At 26.9% G+C, this 25,299-nt stretch overlaps 7 protein-coding genes across 7 annotated transcripts; 4 read left to right on the top strand and 3 right to left on the bottom strand.

Moving 5' to 3' along the window:
- Positions 1–5,965: 5,965 nt before the first annotated feature.
- Positions 5,966–6,403, top strand: OCT59_027295 (uncharacterized protein; the record flags this gene model as incomplete). Its single annotated transcript, XM_025324843.2, has 1 exon — positions 5,966–6,403. One exon carries the CDS (start codon positions 5,966–5,968, stop codon positions 6,401–6,403), a length of 438 nt encoding a protein of 145 aa, XP_025184095.2.
- A 2,840-nt stretch (positions 6,404–9,243) lies between these two features.
- OCT59_027294 (uncharacterized protein) lies at positions 9,244–9,861 on the top strand (the record flags this gene model as incomplete). Its single annotated transcript, XM_025329579.1, has 1 exon — positions 9,244–9,861. The coding sequence occupies one exon, from the start codon at positions 9,244–9,246 to the stop codon at positions 9,859–9,861; it is 618 nt and encodes a 205-aa protein (XP_025184096.1).
- Positions 9,862–15,050: 5,189 nt separating this feature from the next.
- Positions 15,051–15,669, top strand: OCT59_027293 (uncharacterized protein; the record flags this gene model as incomplete). Its single annotated transcript, XM_025329580.2, has 2 exons — positions 15,051–15,388; positions 15,444–15,669. The coding sequence occupies 2 exons, from the start codon at positions 15,051–15,053 to the stop codon at positions 15,667–15,669; spliced, it is 564 nt and encodes a 187-aa protein (XP_025184097.2).
- Positions 15,670–18,326: 2,657 nt separating this feature from the next.
- OCT59_027292 (uncharacterized protein) lies at positions 18,327–18,938 on the bottom strand (the record flags this gene model as incomplete). Its single annotated transcript, XM_025329581.2, has 1 exon — positions 18,327–18,938. One exon carries the CDS (start codon positions 18,936–18,938, stop codon positions 18,327–18,329), a length of 612 nt encoding a protein of 203 aa, XP_025184098.1.
- A 1,796-nt stretch (positions 18,939–20,734) lies between these two features.
- OCT59_027291 (uncharacterized protein) lies at positions 20,735–21,297 on the bottom strand (the record flags this gene model as incomplete). The annotated part of the gene is made up of 3 exons (XM_025324844.1): positions 20,735–20,881; positions 20,967–21,031; positions 21,129–21,297. The coding sequence occupies 3 exons, from the start codon at positions 21,295–21,297 to the stop codon at positions 20,735–20,737; spliced, it is 381 nt and encodes a 126-aa protein (XP_025184099.1).
- Positions 21,298–23,189: 1,892 nt separating this feature from the next.
- OCT59_027290 (uncharacterized protein) lies at positions 23,190–23,532 on the top strand (the record flags this gene model as incomplete). Its single annotated transcript, XM_025309108.2, has 3 exons — positions 23,190–23,222; positions 23,280–23,327; positions 23,395–23,532. The coding sequence occupies 3 exons, from the start codon at positions 23,190–23,192 to the stop codon at positions 23,530–23,532; spliced, it is 219 nt and encodes a 72-aa protein (XP_025184100.2).
- Positions 23,533–24,042: 510 nt separating this feature from the next.
- Positions 24,043–25,268, bottom strand: OCT59_027289 (uncharacterized protein; the record flags this gene model as incomplete). The annotated part of the gene is made up of 5 exons (XM_025310263.1): positions 24,043–24,248; positions 24,325–24,376; positions 24,432–24,473; positions 24,556–24,590; positions 24,659–25,268. 5 exons carry the CDS (start codon positions 25,266–25,268, stop codon positions 24,043–24,045), a joined length of 945 nt encoding a protein of 314 aa, XP_025184101.1.
- Between the last annotated feature and the right edge of the window lie 31 nt (positions 25,269–25,299).

The raw sequence follows: 25,299 nt of genomic DNA, 5'->3' as shown, positions 1-25,299 counted from the left end.
TCAACCGTCAAATATCTAATTAGAGCTCCAAATTAGATCAGCTCAGATCAGGTAACCGAACTATAAATCTGGGCCAGGTTTTTAACCTACCTTTGGGTTGGGTAACTTTATAATAAGATTAACATAACATAAAATACAATGTAATTTTTACTTTATTACATTTTTGTAACAATTCTTTATTTTCATATAATTTTATAAATACTTTATTTAATCATAAAAAATATATTCCAACGAAATATCATATTGTAATAATGTTAAAGAAAATAAATAGTAAATAATAAAGAAATTTATACCCAAGATTCCTTTCCTTTCTTTAATTCAGTTACTTTTATCTATAAGTGAAAATAAATTATTAAATAGTATTATTAATAAAATAAATCATGTAAAAAAGTTAATGTTAAATAAGTACCTAGGTCTAGTTTAGTAAAATCTATTGCTTCTATTAATTCTATAATATAAAAAAAAAATAATTATATACATCAAATAAAATATTAAAAGAATGCTTTCGTAAAGTAAATTAAGAAATTAATTACCTGAATATTCTCCAAATGAATTATCATCATCCTTGTTATCAATAGCATTTTTTGGTTCTGGAAGATTTTTAAAATCTAAAAGTCTACTCGTGTAAACTGCTTGAGGATTTGTAGTATATGAAAGTGTAGGACCAGTATATAATGATGATGATGATGTTAACTTTTCATTAATTTTATCTGCTTCTTCAATTTGCTTATAGATTTCATTTTCATCATAATATGATTCGTCATATAACTTGTATAATAACTCATATAATTCATTTGCTTTAGGTCGTTTTAAAGGATCAGCATCCCAACATTGTTTAATTATGTTTAGAATTAATTGAGGAATTTCATAATTTGATTTTGGCCTAAGTCCTTGACAAATGTTAATAGCTAAGAAATTATCATGAACAATATCATGATAAGGAGGAAGCCCTGTATAGACTTCATATGCAATAATTCCAAATCCATATATATCACTTTCTTGAGTATATTCTTTTCCTCTTAAAACTTCTGGTGCTACATAGGGTAATACCCCATATAGTTCTTTACATTCATTTTGGGATGGTTTTACATTCGCTGGTCGACATAATCCTAAATCAGTAATTAAAGCACAACTATCTTCTTTTAATATATTACCACAATGAAAATCACGATGAATTAACCCATTTTGATGAATATAATTGAGGCCATCTGCAATATTTTGTAAAATTTTCAACTTCTCATACCATTTTGTTGAATTAAAACTATTATTTAAATGTTGTCTTAAACTACCATTTATTACATATCCCATTACTATCATAAAATTTCTAGATTCTGGATCTTTAGTAATGCCAAAACAGTGTGCTGTTTTACCTGTATCTGGAATCATATTATGAGCTCCAATCTAAAAAAGAATCCATATTAATAATAATTAATAGACAGTTTAATATTTATAATAGGACAATATCTTGAAATTACTATATACAAATAAGTAACTTACTTCTCTTAAAAAATCGGACGTAATATCTTGTGAATTATGTAAACATTTTAAAACAACTGGGAATTTCTCATAATACCTAAACCAAGCTTTACTTCTTATCCATTTATTATTCTCAGAATCCCAACTTTTTATAAATCCATCTTTCCAAATTGCTTTATAAATAGTTCCAAATCCTCCTTTTGCCAAGTATTCAACATTTTCAAATCTATCATATTCAATCCATTCTAAAACGTCACGATAACGTTTAGCTTTAAGTTGTGTTTTTTGAATAAACTTGTCAACTTCATGATTTCCACTAGTCCAATTTTTAAAATTTTGTTGAAATTTACATTGACACCAACTATCAGAAGCTCTAGGCTGCTTACATTCTTTGCATAAACCATTTTCTTTATAACGATTTTTTAATTCTTCATTTAATATTAACTTACCAATTAACAAACTTTGTTCTTCAGTTAGGTTCCATCGGTCAAAATCTTTTATTTGCTCAAATACATCATCATTGAGTATAAATTCTTCCATATTGGATTAATAAATGTGACTTCAATTTTATATCTAAACGGAGTAAAAAAAAAATTTTTAAAAAAAATTAAAAAAAGGACCTTTTAAAACGTATTACAGTTGCACAGCAGCGATTGACAAAATTTAGGGCAATACAATGAAATCATTCAAGAAGTCAGCTGATGATCACAGAAATCACAGATTATTAAAGTAAGAAATTTCCTTTTTCATAAACTCCCGAACAAAATAAATACAGAAAAAAAATCTGTGTCGATCATTTAACGTTGAAAAATACGATAATATAGATATTGAGTATGATATATACCTCCGATGTTGTATAGTATAGTATAAAAAAACTATACTGTATAGATAAAATCTATACTGTATAAATAAAAAATTATACTGTATAGATAAAAATTATACTGTATAGATAAAAACTATACTGTATAGATTTTTGACAACTATACTATACAACATCGGAGGATGATACTCAATATCGTTTAACCTAAAAATACAGTCAATCAATATTATCATCAGTGGGTGGGGTTAAGCAAAATCTTACGTGACACAAATTAAACATTTTTATTGGTTAAAATTAGTATTATATGTATCATTGAATATTATTGGTTAAAAAAGATCTTACCTTATGAAACTAATATTAACTCATATCGGTCATATCACTCATATGAATAAAACTATAAAAGTTACGAAAAAAAATTTTTGGGTTAATTTATAAACTTATCTATATTATGTATTATATATAATATATATAAAGAACATTTTTCTTTGTAGAAAAAAAATCATTTTTAATTGTTAGGGTTTTTAGTATTTAGAAAAAAGTATTTCTTCCTTGTTCCTCCTAGTTTTTTTTAAAACATTTTGCAGTTCGGTGATATACTAACATCTCTTAATGATAATAATAAGAATAATAAGATGATGAAATTTTTTAAAGGAATTCTTAAAAGGATTTTATCGTCAAGTTATAAAAATTGAAATTACGTAATTACGTAAAATTTGAAATTTTAATGGGTACAAGATTATCTAATTATAATAAAAAAGTCCTATTATAATATTAAAATCAATGGAAGAACATGAATCCGGTAACTAATATTTATGCTCTTGATGTGCCGTGATTAATATGTACTAATTTGATGTGATGTGAAGTTATTTCCAGTTTAATTAAGAATAATCTTATTACTCTCCGAATAGGTAACCACTAATTTTACGATTAGCTCCGCGCTTCTCTTCAGGGCCAGAATTACATAATACCGCTTGGCATTATCCAAAAGAACAAAAGGAAAAATCTACACGTTATTTTGGTCACCTTTATGTATTGCTTGTTTATGAATTTTTTAAAAAAAATTTAAGAATTATTTTTTTTTTACGCTTTAATCTGAACGGAAGATATATAATTTTTTTTTAATATAATAAGTAAGAATGAGTGCTTCGCGCGTTATTGCATTATTGTATGAGAATTTACGGAAATAATTTATATCTGATTAAATTAAAAGGTGTTATTTTTTTTTAAAGACGATCTACATTTACATTTTACACTTCGTACCGGATTTTTTCACACCCATCAAGTAGACCAACATAAGAAATTGATCTCATCGAAATTATTCTACTTTCAAAGCTTTTTTATTTTAGTCGTCCATTATTGGATGTTTAAAGATTTGGGGATTCATATTTTTTTTTTAATTTTCATACGTTAAATATTTCTTTAGATTTTATTATTTTATTTTATTATAGATTTCAAATCAGAAATTTAATTTCTTTTTATCATTATTATATATGTATTATACTGTATGTATTGCACCATAAAATTGCGTTATTGTTCAGTCGATTAGGAATGTGCGGGATTTTACTGACCGATATTTTATGAGGCATCTATTGAAATCAGTTTAATTCCTATTGGTCGCCACAGTATTCTTAATGACTAGTAACTATTAACTCAGTTATTGGATGAGTTCAACATAGTGTTACGCGAATTTTTGCGCACGTGATTTCCGATCTTACATGATGATCCGATGAAATTTCGGTACATTTGTGTACATGTCGATTTCCGGTGTTACGAGACGATTTACGCCGATGTATAGTTGCTGATTTGTGTATATCAGTTAACTATATTAAAGATATTGATTTTATTTGATATTTTACTTATATATCGTTTTTATATCTATTTTAATTTATTTATTTATTATTAGTTATATCATTTATTTTCTTTATTTGTATTATTTATATGTAACAATTTTATTGAATTTATTTGAAGATAATTGTGTGAAAATTAGTTCAATAATATTAATTGTCTAAAATTATCGTTTGTGTTCTATTAAAAAGGTGGCTTACAATAAAAATTATCGCTATTGTAATATATTGAGATGAAACATTGACGATTAAACATTATTAGATTAGATTTCGCCCTTGATTGTTAGAAAAAGAGATGGCAGTAAGATATAAATACGCCTCTACCAACTCCATTATAAAAGAAGAGACATATATAGTTGTTCTAGAGAATTTTCCCCTATTACCTTTATTCGCTTTGTTGTAAACCGAAAGTTCCCCTTCTATTTAAATAAAATCGTTACATTTTGGTTATTATACATTGTTTCTATATATATTTATATAAGATTTGTCTTATATATCGCGTATTACTACTAATCGTATTTTATAGTTGTTTACCTTGACGATTCTTAACGAACAATACCGGAAATACCTTGGATAGGTAGTATTGAGTAAGAATTTCGTTGGTATCCGTGTAGTTATACGATATAAGTCATCCGCCATTCGTCTCTTTATTACCGTCATTATTCGGTAACAATAGCGTGATCCTGTAAATCATTTGTCATGTGACCAATATCCCTCTAATTCAGAATTTCGCTTAAGTTCATTTCGCCGGGAGGACTTTTCGCAGAAGCCAATTCATAAACTTGTTTTCTTATATTTGCGCTCATGTGTGATAAATGTCTAAAAAAGCACCATTTTGTTTAATTTTTGTTTTTTAATAATAAAACATAAATCAGACAAAATGGTGCTTTTTTAGACGTTTTTTACATATGAACAAATATAAACGAATTTAACACATTTCATTTTTATGGGGATTCGTTAAATGGAAATTTCTCTGAATGGACAATTCTCTTAATGAACATTTTGCTGAATACTTTTCTCTGAATCATCCATTTCACAGACACCAAATAGGTCATTCCGAAATGTTGGCGACATCCGTTATTTCTATAAAAACTCCGTAAAAATGAGCCTTTCACAGATCTATTCACAGAAAATGTAAATAATTCGATAAATTCCATGATATAAGGTTATTAATTCCGGAAATATGGGCCTTTTACAGAAAAAAGATGGAATATAAAAAAATGGATCGACCTTTTTTACAGCAGGGCGATTGATATTCTATCATTAAAATACCCTATTTTTTTATTAATAAATATTAATTACTAATAATGTTTTTAGTAACAAAATTTTCGTAAATATCATATGAATATTTGGAAAAATATGATTTGAAATTTTCAGTGAAATGAGCTTTGGTAAAAGACTTTCGGCGAAATGTATATCAGTAGTTTCAATGAACCCTAATTCGGAGTATGACAGATTTATCCAAATAAGGATCGAAACCCGATTGATACTTACTTTTCATATTCATCAAAGGAATATCATGTCATCTTTTAATTAATTTTTTTTTCAATGACCGATTGCAATTTATTAATCAGATTTCGCGGAATTGCAAAAATACAATTATCAATGGAAAAAATAATTAAGTGTTAAATATCTTAACTTTATTTAATAGAAAAAAGAAAATAAAGGAAGGAAATGAATTTGTTTATCATAACTTGGTAAAATGTATAAATAATGACATGAAAATGATTTTAATAATATCATTGTAAAAAAAATAATATTCTTTACTTTTTTTTACAAAAACAAATTAAAAACTTCACATTTCTTTCCATACCATTCTTAGAATATGTTTGCTCAACTATATATTATATATTTTTTCTTTTTGGTTTCGGCTGTAGTAGGAGTACCTGTAGAAAATTTACAAAATCAGACTTCTAGCACTGTTAGTCTTCTGGGTAAGGTTATACCCACTAAGCCTACATGCACTGACCCTATTTATAGGAAATATAAAAGCTCCGCTTGCGTTACAAGGAAAACAGTGAGGGTTTCATGTGAATCTTATGATCTTCCAGGCACAGTTGTAGATACTAATTTTTACTGTGCAGATGGCGAATCTTGTATTGATATGACCTCAAATGATGCAATTTGTGTCAACGAAAACATTAATTCTGTTCGAGAATGGGAAAATAATCATGTTGATGGAAGAGTATGTTCAGAACCTGTTTTATTGGTGAAACCACCAACAAAGTATTTCCATCTTGTAGCTGGAATAACAGCATATTAAACAACTGGGGATCCAATACAAGTACAAACGCTAGAAACAAGATATGATGATAACCCTTCAGCAAATGAATATACGGAACTAACAAATAATTACAGCTTCACTATTAAAAAAGAAAATTTTTCTCATTATATGAGATTCTGCTTCGTTGCAGGCACTTCAGAGGAAGTACAAGCCGTAGGTGCTCTAGGATATGTGTTTCTCTAGGATATGTTTTAATATGATGGGTGTTTTTTTTTTGTTAATTATTTTACATTATAAACAGAATATATGGCTTTTTTTTTAAATGTATGGTTTTGTTTAACACCAAAATAAGTGTGAACAAACTGCTTTAAATTCTTTTTTATAAAATTTGAAATTTAATGAAATCTTGATATAAAATTTAATATAATCTCTATATTTTTGATTGTAACTAATTTTTTTAAAAAAATCACACCACTGGTGTTCAACACCACAGTTATACGTATTATTTATTATTTATTTATTTATTAATATAATTTTTTATTCTATATTATTCCATTAATAAAATATTTAGCCTTTTTATCGCTCAATTATAGTAATTTGTATAAATTCGGACATAAATAACATGTATCCACCCATTTTATAAAATTTACCGACGTCATTTTGCCCACTTGCCATTATTTTATCGACATCACATTTTTCCGAACCATCCCTATTTTGGCGACAATGCCATTTTACCGACATGATCGACACGATCATGAAATTTTGATTTTCAATATACATAATTTTTCCGTACTATTTGGAAAAAAAAAAGAAAAGACTACCAAAGAAACAATTAGATTGATGCTATAAAATCTTGCATTATTAATGCATTTTATAAACAGTTTGTTGAACTTCTTTTAACATTTCAGCACTTGAAATATTTTGAAATTAAGGCGCAGTAAGGAGTGAGGCGCAGGCGCGCAGTTAATAAATTTTTGAGTCACACGCTGAAGTTAAAAACAACGATAAAAAAGAAAAAAATATTTCAACGATCGAGCAGGTAGGTCGTAAGCTGGTGTTATAACTTTAATCAATTAAGGATTACAAAAATTAAAAAAATTAACGAAAATGAAGGAAAAAGAATATTATTCTTCGTCATCTAGCCCTGTAAAAATTTTTTTTAGAAAATTGATCACTTATCGGAGTTTTTTGGAGAGAAATATCATTTATCGGAATCTTTCCCAGAAAATTTTTTATAGGGCGGTACTGGGCATAGAATCTGTCTATCTGTTATTCCGTTATTCACCTAATCCTTTAGTGATAAAAGAATATCAACATTTGACGCAGGTTATCTACATCTCGAAATTTTATTTTACTAAAAAACTTAATATTAATAATTGCATTGGTAACTGAGAAACTTTGGATAAATAAATAAAATAAATGAATAATACTAATGATAAAACTATATTAAGGTAACCTCTTGATTCGAATAAAGCTCCATATAAATTCCACGTGATTCGAATATGTTTGTAAAGTTTGAGAGATTCGAATATCCGGTTGAGATTCGAATATCGAACCAGGTCTGATCCACCGGTCCGGATATTTATTCTGGATCAGTTAACTTTTGATTAGCTAATCACTTTTATTACATATTAACTCCGCATAATCTCTCAATCTTTCTCCACTATTCTTTTTGTGGTATCAAGTATTTTTTTTTAAAAAAAAGTTTTGGGATTAAACAAAGTTGTTCAAAAAGATTGTAAATTATATATTTATAACATTACTTTTAAAGCTAATATAATACTTTGTACTTTTGTTTTGATATTAATCATGTTAAATAATTTTAAATTTTAATAATAAATTACAGTAAAAAATCATGTTTTATAAAGTAATATATGCAATTTTATTAATAAAGTTTAATAAAATGCATACCAAAATATAAATTTTAAATAACATATTACTTTGAAACGATAGTAGTAAATGCCTTTAAAAAAGGCGGTTCGTAACTTTTTTTAAAAAACGCGAATTAAGGACAAATGTTACACAAACCAATCTAATCCAATTAGATTTGCTGGTACAGGATAAGCATCTGGACCGTGGCTCATCGGGATTTCGAGTTTCTAGATTTTGGACGCCCCCATTAAAATACCTATTTTTTATTAATAAATATTAATTATTAATAATGTTTTTAGTAACAAAATTTTCGTAAATACTGTATCATGAATATTTTGGAAAAATATGATTTGAAATTATCGGTGAGATGAGCTTCGGTAAAAGTCTTTCGGCGAAATGTGTCAATGAACCCTAATTCGGATTTCGGATATCCTAATTAGGCATAGATGACAAGTTTATCCAAATAAGGATCGAAATCCGATCGATACTTACTTAGAATATTGTCATTTTTTAATTAATTTTTTTATTTTAATATCAGGTTTCGTGGAATTACAAAAAATGTTATGAAATTTTCGGTGAGATGAGCTTCGGTAAAAGAATTTCGGCGAAATGTGTCTCGGTGTTCAATGAAACCCTAAATCGAATTTCGGATATCATAATTAGGCATAGACAACAGTTTATCCAACCAAATAAGGATCGAAACCCGATTGATACTTACTTTTCTTAGAATATTGTCATTTTTTAATTAATTTTTTTTTTTAATATCAGGTTTCGTGGAATTACAAAAATATAATTAAATTATTTTTTAATTGATCGATTAATCAATCAATGGAAAAAATAATTAAATGTTAAATATCTCAACTTCATTTGATAGAATAAAAAAATAAAAGAAGAAATGAATTTGTTTATCATAACTTAGTAAAATGTATAAATAATGGCATGAAAATGATTTTAATAATATCATTGTAAAAAAATAAATAATATTCTTTACTTTTCATTCTCAAAATATGTTTGCTCAATTATATATTGTATATATTTTCTTTTTGGTTTCGGCTGTAGTAGGAGTACCTGTAGAAAATTTACAAAATCAGACTTTTAGCACTGATAGTTTTCTACCCACTAAGCCTAAATGCACTGATCCTATTTATACTAAATATAGAAGCTCCGTTTGCGTTACAAGGAAATTAGTGAGGGTTTCATGTGAATCTTATGATCTTCCAGGCACAATTGTAGATACTAATTTTAGCTGTGGAGAAGGCGAATCTTGTATTGATATTACCTCAAATGATGCATTTTGTGTTGATGAAAACAGTAAGCTTGCTCAAAAATGGGAAAATAATCATGTTGATGGGAGAGTATGTTCAGCACCTGTTTTAATAGTGCCACCACCAAAGTTATTTCAACTCGCAGCTGGAATAACAACATATTCAACAACTGGGGATCCAATACAAGTACAATCGCTAGAAGCAAAATATGACGATAAAGATTCGAACGATTATACAGAACAACAAAATAATTACAGCTTCAAGATTAAAGCAGAAAATTTTTCTCATTATATAAGTTTCTGCTTCACTGCAGGTACTTCACAGGAAGTACAAGCTGTAGCTGCTCTATATGTACTATGATGGTTTTTTTTTATGTTAATTATTTTACATTATAAACAGAATATATATATATATATATTTGTTAATGTATGGTTAACACCAAATATAAGTGTGAACAAACTGCTTTAGATTCTTTTTACAAAATTTAAAATTTAATGAAATGTTATTATAAAATCTGATATAATCTCTATATTTTTGATTGTAACTAATTTTTTTTAAAAAATCACACCACTGGTGTTCAACACCACAGTTATACGTATTATTTATTTATTTTTATTTATTAATATAATTCTTTATTCTTTATATTATTCCATTAATAAAATATTTAGCCTTTTTATCGCTCAATTATACTTGGGATTTTGTTTAGTATTTTCTGAATTATTTGGGTTTAATAGTAATTTGTATAAATTCGGACATAAATAACATGTATCCACCCATTTTATAAAATTTACCGACGTCATTTTGCCTACTTGCCATTATTTTACCGACATCACATTTTTCCGAAACCATCCCTATTTTGGCGACAATGCCATTTTGCCGACATGATCGACACGGTATTAACGATCATGAAATTTTGCCTTACGAAAGCAAGGAAGTTTTTCAATATAAATTTTTTTGTTTTTAAATTCTAACCGTACTATTTGAAAAAAAAAAAATAGAGAAAAAAGATTACAAAGGAACAATTTATATTGATGCTATAAAATCTTGCATTATTAATGCATTTGTAATCAGTTTGTTGAACTTCTTGAAATTATGGCGTATTAGGGAGTTAATAAATTTTCGGTGAAATGGCAGTCGTAAAATGGCATTTCGAGTAAGTAAATTTTCATGTCAGTAAAATGGAAGTCAGCAAAATGGCATCGGTTAAATTTCACGATGAAATTCTGTCTGTAAATAGTACTGTAGCAAATCTATGTAGCTGTTTTATAAATATGTATATATATCACCGAACACGACCTATTTTAATATAAATGAAATTCATATACGTGCGTATAATAAAACAACGATCCCATTAACCATGCATGTTGCCTAATTACTAATCAATAATATCATTTCTTGAATCGTATGTATTTACTTTCCCGACATGACATTATCCCGACGATAAATATTCCAAAAGACAAAATCCCGACATGATATTTTCCCGAAATCAAATTATGAAAAATGGTTCACAAAAAAACTTGATTTAACTGCAAAAAAATAAAATAAAATAAAAATTAAATGTTTTGATATAATAAATAAATTAATAGAAAAATTAAATTTTATGTTTATTATATTTATCTAACTTACTCTTTGTGTAAATATTTTCTTAATTTTTTTTTTTTATTAAATGAAAAATGAATTTATTATTTTACAATTATTACATTTTATCACGTAATTTATCTTAATTGAGACATTGTTTTTTTTTGAACACAATTACAATTTCACATATTAAACATATTAAATTAATTACGTAATTTACTTTTATTTATATTAATTTAAAAAAAATCTGGACTAAAAAAGAGACTGAAAAAGATTTTAAAATCAACAATCGAATAGCTACGGTAATCGATCTGCTGTGGCAGCAATCATTTTATCATCTTGAATGACCGAAAATGAAACATGATTTGTAAGTTTTTTTTTCGTTAATTGAAAAAAAAAATCCAATTAAAATTTCATTAACCGGAACTGTATTAGCGATGAAAATCTCTCAGATTGGCTATTGGAACGTACACATGACCGACAGCTGCGCAATTCAAAATTATTTATCAGTTAAACGTAACTGTTACACATGAATTTTTTAACAGTTACTTTCTAAATAGAAGATTATTTTTACCCAGTTTATTTTGTATATCTTTTGTAAAGCATTTGTATAGTTATTTATCATAAAACAATATTTTTTATCAATAAAACTTAATTTTAAAAAATTTAAATTTGCGATTTATAATGTATTATTGTTAAAAACTATATACCTAACCAAATTACATTTTCACGATATTTATCGTCGGAATAATGTCATGTCGGAAAAAGATGTTATTCGGGAAAATGTCCATTCCGGATTTGTCCTGTCGGGAAATCGTTGTCGGGAAAAGGTTACGCCGGGAAAACGGATGTCGGGAATCGGTCCGACAACGGTATTTACTATGCTTTATAAGGTCGTACAATAAATTAAAATATCATTTATTCCATTTTTACAAAAGTGGCCTTATAATTGTGATCAAATTGAATAAACAAATCACAAAATTATCCTAAATCTAGGTTAAATCACACATATCCTATTAAAATATACAGTACGTAAAATAAACAAATAAATAAGTATTCCTTTAATTTTTAGTTCTGAACGATCCTTAAATTATATAAATTATCATTCAGGCACTGAAATTAAGAATAGTATCTTCAATAAGTGTTAATATATATATATACCATCCTATTAACTTGTATAATTTTCGTCATTGATATTTTTATCCATATAGCGTAATAATTAAATATTTATGCATCATAAATATATATATATAATACGTATATATACTGCGCCGACCGCACATTTTCTTTAATATCTATTTTTAATTGGTCAAAGTTTTAAAATATATTTACTAAACTAAATATTAATTATTCCTATTAAATAAATCATAAGAGAAATGATGTGATCCGTCACTAAAGTAAAATATTTCCAAGTAGGAATGCTGTACAATGGTAACACCGCCGCTTTTACAACTAACATAAAAAAGTGACGAAATTCAAAACCTCAAAAATAAGTAAAATAAAAATAAATTATTATTATATTAATTTCGTGTCAATGATTACTTTTTCATTACAATAGTTACTGATCATATAATAATTATATAATTATTAAACTTTTTTCAATTACGAAGAACATTCAAATCGATGATTATAGATCGAATTTCTCTTAAATCAAAAAAAATTAATTAATATTGTGTATGAATGAATGAATGAATGTGAAAGAAAAATGGCAAAACTATAACATTCAATTATTTTTTCTTTTTTTTTCCTAAAAAGAGAGACCTAGAACTGTGTGTAATGCATTTTGTACAATATTAAAATGGTGTATAATATAATCTATCTTATTTATAACAAAACTGGTAATGATACAACACGTGATAAAAATTTTTTCAGCGGCACTTAATTATTGTCGATGTAATTGCACATAACATGTTACATAATAAAGAAAAAAAAATGAATTATGAACAAGTTACTCAGATTGATACGAAATGTTTTAACGATAGTAACAAATATTAATGATATTTTTAACGAGTACAAATATATTATCAGTTAAAAATACTACATGCGGTATGCTGGCGCACATGTACAAACATGAATGCTACACAGCCCGTGAAGAGTTGCGTAGACATCCTAGCTTCCAGTGCTATATATAATATATATATATATATATATATCACTGCAGGAGAAGTTTCAAGAGGTAAAATTAACAGTTATGTAATGGTAAAGTTATTATTCATTAAACTCTTCACGCATTTATTTTACCAATAAAGAAATTTTAATTCATTGTAAAACTGATCGATCAAAAATTTTATTTTGTTGCTACAACAAAGCATTTTTTGCTACTGAAGCGGGTAATCTAATAATAATCTAATTAATTTCAATATTGCTATTTAAAAGAATTTGATAATAAAAAATAACTTCGTTATGTTGAAAAAATAAATAAAATAATTATAACTAGTAGCCAGAATATTTAATCGATATATTGGAAATAAATAATTTTCAGCTTATAGGTGCCGTCGGAAATGACGAATTGAAATTACGGCATTACAAATCATCAAGATCAGCATTATAGATTTACGGATTACAAATTATCTACGGCACAACAAAAAAAATATTTACTTTCTTTGTGTAATTTTGTATATTTGGCATTAAATAATTACGGCATTACGGTGATTTAATATATTACGGTATAAGCTTCATAGCTTCATATGTCGTAATTAATTCTGACGGCAAGTATATTTCAGTTAAATAAACGTTTAATATAGATAAATTCTATCATACCAGATTAAGACATTAAATGGGTGTATATATACGTTTCGCCTAAGTCCATTTCACCGGAAGACTTGTCACAGAAGCCATTTCATCGAAAGGATGTTTCACCGAAGGGTCATTAGGACCCGAGCAATATATAAATAGGTCATAGGAAATTAGCAAAATTTTACTATTAGTTCTACGCATTTTTTCAAGGTTATGATAATCATGTAAGTCACATACTAAAATAAGTAATAGAATTCTGACCAACATTAATGAAAATTATCTAAAAAAGGAAAGATTTTCATGGTTATTTTGGCCTATTCTACGCGTTTTATTTCTTGTTACCTATTTCAGTATTGCCTGGGATCCTGGGTCATTTCGTCGATTGGAAATTTCTCTGAATGGACATTCGCCGAATACTTTTCTCCGAATCATCAATTTCACACCAAATAGGTCGGTCATTCCGAAAATGTTATCGATTGATATTCAATCATTGGGGTTCAATCTAATACTCTAATTCTTTATTAATAAATATTAATTATTAATAACATTTTTAGTAACAAAATTTTCGTAAATAACATTTGGAAAAATATAATTTGAAATTTTCGGCGAAATAGCATCGGTAAAAATTCCTTCGGCGAAATGTTCATTCGGTAAAATGGCTCCGGTAAAAATGTATTTCGGTGAAATCGGCAAAATATATTTCGGTGAAATAGACTTCGGTGAAAAGTCAGGATACTCTAATTCGGATAACCTAATTAAACATAAATGATAGTTTATCCAAATAAGAATCGAAACCCGATTGATATTATTAAATACTTACTTTTCTTATTCATTAACGGAATATTATGTCATTTTTTTAATTAATTTTTTTTAATGACCGCGTAGTGCAAGTTATTAATCAGGTTTCGCGAAATTACAAAAATATAAATTAAATTATTTTTTAACTTTATTTAATAAAAACGAATTTGATTATCATACCCTGTAAAAAGACTCATATTTCCGGAATTAATAACCTCATCACGGAATTTATCGAATTATTTACATTTTCGGTGAATGGATCCGTGAAAGGCTCATTTTTACGGATAAAATTTTTTATAGGGATAACTTGGTAAAATGTATAAATAGTGGCATGAAAATGCATATTAATGATTTTAATAATACCACTGCAAAAAATAATATTTTTTATTTTCTTTATTTTTTTGTTTCTTACAAGAACAAATTAAAAACTTCAGAATATGTTTACTCAATTATATATTATATATATATTCTTTTTGGTTTCAGCTGTAATAGGAATACCTGTAGTAAATTTACAAAATCAGACTTTTAGTATTGATGGTTCTGCTGTACCCACTAGGCCTAAATGCACTGATCCTAATAATGCTAAATATACTTGCGCTACAAGGAAATCAGTGAGGGTTTCATGTGAATCTTTTAGTCAACCAGGCACACCTGTTGATACTAATTTTAGCTGTGGAGATGGTGATTCTTGTGTTAATATTACCCCAAATGATGCATTCTGTGTTGACGATAACAGCAGTGCTCAAGTATGGGACAGTAAAAATGAAATAAAGTCGTATGTTCAGCACCTGTTTTATTAGTGCCACCACATGTGTCTTTTCAACTTGTAGCTGGAATGACAACATATGCAAAATCTGGGGAGTAGCTGAGCTACAAGCAAGATATAGCAATGAACAATCTAGTATTCCCCTTTCTGCTGATTATATCTATCAAGAAAATAATTACACCTTCCCTATTAAACAAGAAGATTTTTCTAATACCTTGTATTTCTGCTTCTATCCAGGCTCTAATGAGGAAGTACAAGCTGTAGGTTCTCTAGCATATGTTTTAAGATGAATGTTTTTTTTTTATGTTAATTATTTTACATTATAAACAGAATACTATATAGTTTCTTTTTAATAGATGGTTTTGTTTAACACCAATTATAAGTGTGAGCAAACTGCTTTTAATTCTTTTTATAAAATTTGAAATTTAATGAAATCTTATTATAAAATTAGATATAATCTCTATATTTTTATTTGCAATTAATTTTTAAAACAAAAATTATAAATCACACCACTGGTGTTCAACACCACAGTCATACGTATTATTTATTTTTATTATTTATTATATAATTTTTTATTATTCCTATATTTATTAATAGACTAATTTAGATATTTCCATTTATAATTAATAAAATATTATAATTCATATTACAATATTTAATGCTGTAGCATACATATACTTCACATATATTTTTCTTAGTTTTCCCATTTTTTTTTATTTTGCAATATTTGCGGTACAAAAAAATTTTTTTTTTTTAAAGATTGAGTTTATTATCAGCCATAATAATATATGTATTCTAGTATAAACTATGTCGTATCCATCCATTTTACCGACACCTGTTTCACCGACATAAAATTTACCAACGTCATTTTTTCTACTTGCTATTGTTTACCGACATCACATTTTTTCCAAAACCATTTTAACGAATCCCTATTTTGACGACAAAAGCCATTTTACCATATCGACACGGTACTGAAAACCTTCCATTATATGTACAACATTAAAAACTACTAAACAAGCCATTAAATTACCTTAAAATCTGAACATTTTAGTAATTAATAATTAAAAATTTTTAATTTTTTAATTTTTTTTTATCTTCGGAAAAGAGATTCGACGATCCGGAACCGGATTAATCTTTATTCTGTATACCGGAGTTTGCCATTCCACAAATATGTTAGATAAATAATAATGTAGTAAAACCTGCGTGTCAATTACCCACTAAAAAGATGGATCCTGAATGTAGAAGGGATATAAATTCAGTTGATGAAAAAAATTTTTACTATGAGCTGTACGCATTTTTTCAGGGCCGGAATTATGATAATGTCAGCCGGTTACTATAATAGGAAATAAATTCTGACTGGCATTATCAAAAATTATCTAAAAAAGGAAAGATTTTCATGATTTTTTTAAGTTCAAAATACGCAAACTCAAACCTGACCCTAATATATCAGATATATATTTCTGGGTCGTATGTAAATTAAGGTAAAAATTATCTTTATCTAATGCGTGTTATTATAATTTATTTGAAAATATACATAGATGATAAAAGTACTCAATGCTACGACTTTTATTAAAGTGCTTATTTCAGTAGAATAATCGGGAATTAACCGAAAACGCAGTAATAGTGCTTCAATCAGAGTGAATCATCCGGATTAAAATAATGATTGATCCGGATAAAAATTTTTAATTTACTGTAACAAAAATCCGGATAGAAAAAAATTAATTTTTAATTTACTGTAACGAAATTCCGAATAGAAACTGAAAACCTTCCATTATATGCACAACATTAAAACTACTAGACAAGCCATTAAATTACCTGTGATTATTTGCAATACTATTCAAACATTTTAGTAATTAAAAATTAAAAATTTTTTAACGGAAAAGAAATTCGACGATCCGGGACCGGATTAATCTTTATTTTGTATACCGGAGTTTGCCATTCCACAAAATATATTAGATAAACAATAATGTAGTAAAACCTGCATGTCAATTACCCACTAAAAGATGGACCCTGGATGTAGAAGGGATATAAATATCCTTAATTTCCTCACTTGAAAAAAAATTAGGTTTTTTGTTAGAATAAATTTATACTAGGAATAAAATTCCGTCAAAGAATCCTCTCAGATAAAAATTTATCATGTTATATAATTTATATTTATTATATTAAAATTTAGTTTAAAAAAAAATAATAATAATAAAAAATAAAAACATCAAAAAATTAGTTTTACACATTATGTAAATTAAGGTAAAATTTATCTTTATCTTTGGCGAATTTCACCATAAAATATCGGAAAATTTAATGTATTCAAGGTGAAAATTCACCTTCGTTAAAATTTTATATCTTAATAAAATATTTATATATAAAATTTTAAATTAACCTTCGGTGAATGTAAAATTAATTCAGATTTTTTATTTTTCTCTTATAAAAAAAAATTATATAAAAAGATATGGAAGTAAAGAAACATTTTTATTGACATTTTGCATTTTGCGTTTAAAACTTGGAAGAATTTATCACTGGGTCTGAATTTTTTATGACCGAACTTAAAATGATAAAAGCACGTAGGTAATATATCCGCAGTAAAACAAGTACAAATGATTATTTATTTGGCTTGTAATTTTTTATATTGAGCTATCGGATCACTTAAAATATTCAAAATAATTATAATTTTTATATATAAAAAAAATAATTTATAATAAATATATTATTATTAATATAAAATTATGTTGTAATAGTGTTCTAATTATAAAAAAGAAAAATTAAGAAAATAAAACAAAATAATCGAATAAATAATCAAAAAAAAAATAAGATGAAACGAAATAATAAAATAAATAACTTACACAAGAAACCGGACAGATTATCCGGTTTCTTGTATAATTTTATTTTATTAAGTAATTTGCATGGAGTAGCATGTATAAAGATTAAAAATGCATAATAGAGTCTTTAGCCCTTAGGAAGAATTCTGGAATCCTGCATTCCTCGTATCTTGCATATTGTAAGAAACAGTTTCGTTACTGTAGGTGTCATTAGAATATATTTGGGAAGTAGATTGAGAATTATCGAAGGATTGTTGTTGAATATCATTTTGTTGATAAACAGGATGCTGGACTTGTTGCTGAATCTGTTGTCGAATTAAAAATTGTAAATAATAATGATCCGGCAAAAGGTAATCAGGGATATGAGATAGATTAATTCCATTATTCAAAACTTGAACATTTTCTGACGGACTTAATTCGGAATAAGTAACACGATAAATACGAGTATCATCTGATAAATGAAAATAAAACTCAAATGTAACGTTTTGAGGTGCTGGAGTCGCGGTATTAATATTATGCAAGGCGTTTAGAAGTTGAACATTTTCCGACGGACTTAATTCAGAATAAGTAACACGATAGATACGAGTATCATCTGGTAAATGAAAATAAAACTCAAATATAACGTTTTGAGGTGCTGGAGTCGCGGTATTAATATTATGAAAGTCGTTTAGACTCATAATAGATATTCCTACACCGTTAGTTGAAGTGTGTTGTAAAGGTGTGGAGCTGTTTTCAGTTTGATCCATTAATACTGTAAGTTGTAATAATCTCGTGTATTTTGGTTATTTGTTTAAAATCCAATTGATAATAAGTAAAAATTGAATAATAATTAGGAAATTTAAAATTTAAAATTAATTATGGATGGAGGATCTATGGGTCTATAAATGCTTTTTTTGTGATGACGCCAAAAAACACAGCATTACAGTACATTATTTAATTTATTTTGCAGATATTACATACTGTCGATCACATTATCATAATTATTTATTTATATATCATAATATCATATACAGTATATACCATACAGTAATATAACATACTGTCGATCATAAAAAAAATCTTATAAAAGGGACTGTTTCTTTTTTACAAAAAAAATAAATAAATAAAATTCTCTCTTAAATTTTTTTTTTACACAAAAAAATTTTTTTTGGGAACCTTTTTTAGTTTATAAACTTATCTACATTATGTATTATATACAATACATATAAAAACATCTTTCTTTGTAGAAAAAAAAAATGTCAGATATTTATTTTAATTGTTCGGGTTTTTAGTGTTTAGAAAAAAAGTATTAGTTCTTCCTTGTTTCCTCCCTCTTAGTTTTTTTTTTAAAACATTTCGCAGTTCGGTGATATTCTAACATCTACTATCCAGTAACTAATATTTATACTATTGATGTGCCATGATTAATAATATGTTCTAACTTGATGTGAAGTTTTTTCTTGTATCTTCCAAAACCTCGTAAAGTAACAAGAGATCGACACTCATTTACGATTAGCTCTGGTCATCTCTTCAGGCTAGAATTACATAATGCCGCCTGCCATTATCTATTTTGTCTCAGGGTCCTTGATAATTTAAAGCGAATTGTTTTTTTTATTTTTTAATCTGAACGGAAGGTATATAATTTTTTTATTTTTCTGTACTTCGCATTACTGTATGAGAATTTACGGAGATAATTTATATTTGATTAAAATAAAAAGTATGTTATATTTTTTTTTCTACATTTATATTTGATTGTATATAATATAGGGAATATTTATTGCGAATTTTTCGCCCACGTGTATTATCCGATGACGTAAACCTCATTCATGTATGTCACGTGATCCGTACAAAATTTTTAGTTATGTAAATTGTCATCCAAATACAGACAGTACAGACAGTACGATAAACATTCTTTCCGCTTTTTAACATGTGAAAGTTCCGAAATTTTGCAGTTTTATTTATTGTAAATACGCAGTAACAATTTTGTCACACAAAATTGTCTTCTAAATTGAAGTTACATAAAATCGGGAATATATTCGGCTTTCAAGAAACTTCATGTAAAACAGCAAGCTAAAGGACTAATGAAGAGTGGGACATCATGGGAAACCATGCGATCATTTACGGAAATTTAGTGAGTTTTTCTTCACCTCACAAAATACAACGATAAGAAGTAATTTTTTGAATTAATAGTCGGCATTTATGTTAGATTGCTTACTTTAAACACAAAATTTACAGCACCTATTTTACATAAAGTTGAAAAAAGAATTTTAATATATTAAATCGATTTTTGGTTTGCAGTATTATCTTATTTTTTTATTGTCGTGATATTATAGTGATATCTTTTAATATGTTTGTACTTTTTAAAAAGCATTACCGTATAGTACTGTATACGAATATGCCAAAAATATACAAAATTATAAACCATTAAAAATAAATTAGTAGTTGTTATCTAAAATAATATTTTAGTCTAGGATGTGAAAAAATTTTTATACATAAATTTTCGAATCTAAAAAAATAATTTCCAGTATCAACTATCAAAAGTCTTACTATGGTAGAACGTAAATCATGTTTGAAAATCAAAGCTAAGTAAAAATTTTTCAACTACGGGATCTGTCGTATCAAGTTTAATGTCAGATACACAAGTCACAGTAGTGTCTTTTTTCAGTACGGTTAGTTCGAATGAGGCCTTACGGTCACTAAATACATGATTCTAATAATTAAATTTTTAAAATGAAAGTAGTTTTTAAATAAAATTTCAGTCCAATGAATTTTTTAAAATAAAAAGAAATTTTTACCTGAGGAGAATTTGCGACGGTTATGGCTTCGGGAGGAAAACAAGAGAGTCTGGATACAAGATTTTCTTTTTTTTTAAAAAAAAAAAATATAAATATTTATTTAATCAATTATTATAAAATAGAAAAAAGAAATATTTAAAGTAGTATATTAGTATATATTACGATTATCATCATTTCCAGTTCCATCCCATGGCACTGTTACAGTCAATTTATTGTCTCCAGCATCATCGACGGTAAACAGTGAAGGTGTAATCTGTTTTACGGGCAATGATTGAGAAATCGTAACAAAAAGAAGAGAAAAGACAAATATGAGAATAATATTTAAGTTCATTGTTTATATTATTTATAGGTTTTTTTTTTTTGATTAAAATTTTATAGCAGAGAAGAATGGATTAAGGTCTTTATATAAATATAAACCCGATGTAATTCATCATGGATCAGCAAATTAATTTTCATTTTAAAATCAACGAAATGAATTACAAATTAATCTTTCAGTAGGATCTCACGTCCAAATTAAGAAATAATTTTTTGGGGGTTACTGTTAAAAATTTAAAGAATCTTGATGGTCATATCAATAGAGTATGATCATGACCAATTTCTTTTTTTATACCTTTTCCCGAAATCAAATGCCACCGTCGCCTCCAAAAAAATGGTAGCCGGATCTAATTTTCCGGGTTACACGTGATTTCGGATAATAATTTTTGGTAATCTCATATCGTCCATTTTGATGCAACGGGCGTGGCATTAATTTTTTCGTTTTGATCAATTTTAAATCAGTTTTTTTTTTCTCTTCATTTTAATGAACTGTTTTTTATTTGACCATGATCAAGCTAACAAAACAATTTACATTGCCGAAATAATATAAAGCAGGAAATACTAAATATGATATACCTATAAAAAAATTTATCCGTTATTTCTGTAAAAACTCCGTAAAATGAGCCTTTCCCAGATCCATTCACGGAAAATGTAAATAATTCGATAAATTCCGTGATATAAAGTTATTAATTCCGGAAATATGAGCCTTTTACGGAAAAAAGATTGACTTTTTTTTACAGGGATACATGATTATTATGATATAAAAATGTAATTTTTAAATTTTTTTATTGATGTAAATACTAATTAAGAATTATTAGAAGAATCACGTAACAAGCCAAAAACGGCATTTATGATTAAAAAATTGTTCGTTCTAATTTTAACTCATTGGAAAAAAATGAATAATGATATTATAGCACTTGAAAATCGTAGAACTATGCCGAGAACTTGGAAAGATTTAATAAGAATACAAGATATTGGGAATAGTAGTATAAATAAAATACGTATGTTGCAATTGAGATGTGTATAAATATCGAAATACTCATGAACGTACCAAAAAAATCATGTGTAATTCAGCAAATTAGATCCGGCTACCATTTCTTAGAGGCGACGCTAGGGTGGTTTATTTGTGACAAATAAATTTTCACGCACCGAAAATATTGTTCCAGGATAAATAGTAAAAATGGAAACCAGGGGTGTGATGTAGAGGATGATGAATTTAAAAATTACGTGACAAATATTTTTACTATGATCACGTGATACTACCGTCCAAAAAAAAAAGGATTAGGGCAATTAACAAATATTTTATAATTTATCATAAAAAAGTTCTTGCCGGTTTTATTAATAATTTCATATTTATGATTTTTTTTTTCACTAAACTTATATATAAATTTATCTCATGTTTACTAATTGATTTTTTATGCTCATGTACTTTTATAGTTTATTTATACTTTTCCCACTTTTTCCATCACTGGTCCATGAGATAAAAGAGTTATTTCACGTGTCGCATAAATATCATGATTTAACGGCTGCGCCGTGAAACTAATTTTATTTGATTGATTTATTATTAAAAATTAAAATTTTATAAATCTAAACTGGTAACCTTAAACTACCAGTCAGATTTTCAAGAATATTAAAATAAAAAGTTATTGTCATATTTATATATATGTATATAACAACTTATTATAATGCCATATAGTATTTGTCGAAATAACTAATTAAAAGAACAATATATAAAATCAATTCGAAGTCAATAAATTGTATTATCCCTAAAGATTCCTTCCAATTCTTAAGGATTCTTTAAATTTCACTTTCTTTTTTAATAACTTTACCATATATATTGCGATTGCTTTAACTTATAATCCATTAAAAATAATTATAGGGAAAATACAGTATAAGATTTTGACCCAGATGACTTTAGAAGAACAATTCCACGTTTTCAAGGTGAAAATTTCGCCAATAATTTAAAACTTGTGGAAAATTAACGAAATAGCGAATAAGAAAGGAGTAACTCCAGGTCAACTTTGTTTGACTTGGGTCATCGTACAGGTAAATATAAATACGATTATTTATTGTACGTCCTATGATAGGTTTAATAATAATTTATATTTTATAGGGAAATATTGTTAATATTCCTAGCACAAAGATAATTAAATATTTAGAAGAAAATTTTGGTGCAAGTAAAATTCATCTTGATTTCGAAGAATTATCTCAATTTGGGGAAATTACTGATTCTATTGAAGTCATTGACTAGGTAAGAAGTCATATTATTTGAATATAAAACCTTAATTAACTGAATTAACTTGCTTTTAAAAAATCATAGGCACTTCAAATCTCTTAATTCATTTAATTTGTTATAATACTTTTGTGCTTGAGTGTGAGAGATATCGTGTGATAATAATTCTTTATTTCAACTTTCAATAAAGATCTTATTTGTTAAATAAAATTAAATAATGGTAATAAGTACAAGAAAATTCGTGCAAGAATACCTCAAAGTGATAGTTTACGTTACAAAAGATGGTAAAGAACATGAAAAATAATGATCATAAAATAAAAAATATTAGATTTTATCTGAATTGCCATATTTGTAAATTCTGTTGTCCAGATATATTCGTCATTATTACTAATATCAAGCAATAAAATATGAACTCCGTCAAAATAAAATAATCCTATCGAAATTTCAAAATGAAAAATCATGTAAAATACGGCATATAAGCACATATATTTTTTTTAAAAAAGAAAAGAGTTTTTTTTATAATTAAGATCAATATTTACCGAAAGTTACAACCATATACTTTCCAATTATGTTCGCTTTATGATTACTTCGAGCTGGAAAATTTCCAGAGACTTTTGGGATATACCATTCAAAATTTTTCATTTCCAATATATAAAGTGCGTCTTCTCCCGGAATAAGTTCCATAGTATTTTCATTTATACCTCCAAAAATTATTACTCGTTGACCATCCAATGCTATAATTACGATAATATAATATCACTATAGTCGTAACATTTATAAAATTCTTGTTTAAAAATTTTTTATACTTACCTAGAACAGCGGAAAAATCCGATCGATTAGAAGGTATGTTTCCTATAGTTTCCTGTATTCAAAATATATTAGAAACAGTTTTTATTTGATTTTATTATATAACTTACTTGAACACGCCATCTATCATCAATTGTATTGTATAAAAGGACCTATTTACATGTAAATGAAAAATTTTAGAAATCTTTAACCACATAATTGTAACATTGTCCGCTTGAAAGTTAAACTATCAACCTCACTTAGGTTCGGATCAGCTCCGTCCGAATCACCTAAATATAAACTTTAATAATCAATGAAAGTAATGCGAGCAATGGATATAACCAACTCGTTTGCTTACTAAAATAAATGATATTTTGATCTGGTAATAAGACAGCGACATAAAAGGTCATAAATATATTATTAATAGAACTTTTTTTCCATAAAGTTAAATCTATCGTGTCAAACACGACCATCATCTGATGGATAATTTCAAGTGTATACATTTGTCCGCTATGATCAATAACTCCGCTTCCAGTAAGATAGAAAATTTGTTCCTGACCGGGTACCTCAGGAACACTCCACGAGTTATTTTGCGCATCAAATATATGAATCAAAGGAAAATTACTATGACTACTGTCTTCATTGTATTGTATTCCCCCGTATAAAATTAATGAACTGTTATCTGCACCACCATTAACGGATATAGCACCCCAATGTGCTTCAAGTGTGTTAATGTCCGTCAAATCGTCCCATGACGGTTTTAAGGTGGTGAATGGAGATGAAACATCAAGGTAAAAAAATTCTTTTCCTTCTTTCTCGCCAAATCCACCTAAAATAAAAAGTTTGTTGTCGACAATCGTAGCAGTATGTTCAAATCTCTTTCCTGGCTTAAAAGGTGGATTATTCACTCCAATTAATAACTGAAACAATACTGAGAATACATGAAGGTATGATAAAAAATTTGACATAATTGAATTTATTAAATTTGTTTTCTTTTCT

This window comes from Rhizophagus irregularis, chromosome 7, assembly GCF_026210795.1.
Source record: "Rhizophagus irregularis chromosome 7, complete sequence".
Lineage (NCBI taxonomy): Eukaryota > Fungi > Glomeromycota > Glomeromycetes > Glomerales > Glomeraceae > Rhizophagus > Rhizophagus irregularis.
This window is presented reverse-complemented; position numbering and strand designations above follow the sequence as displayed.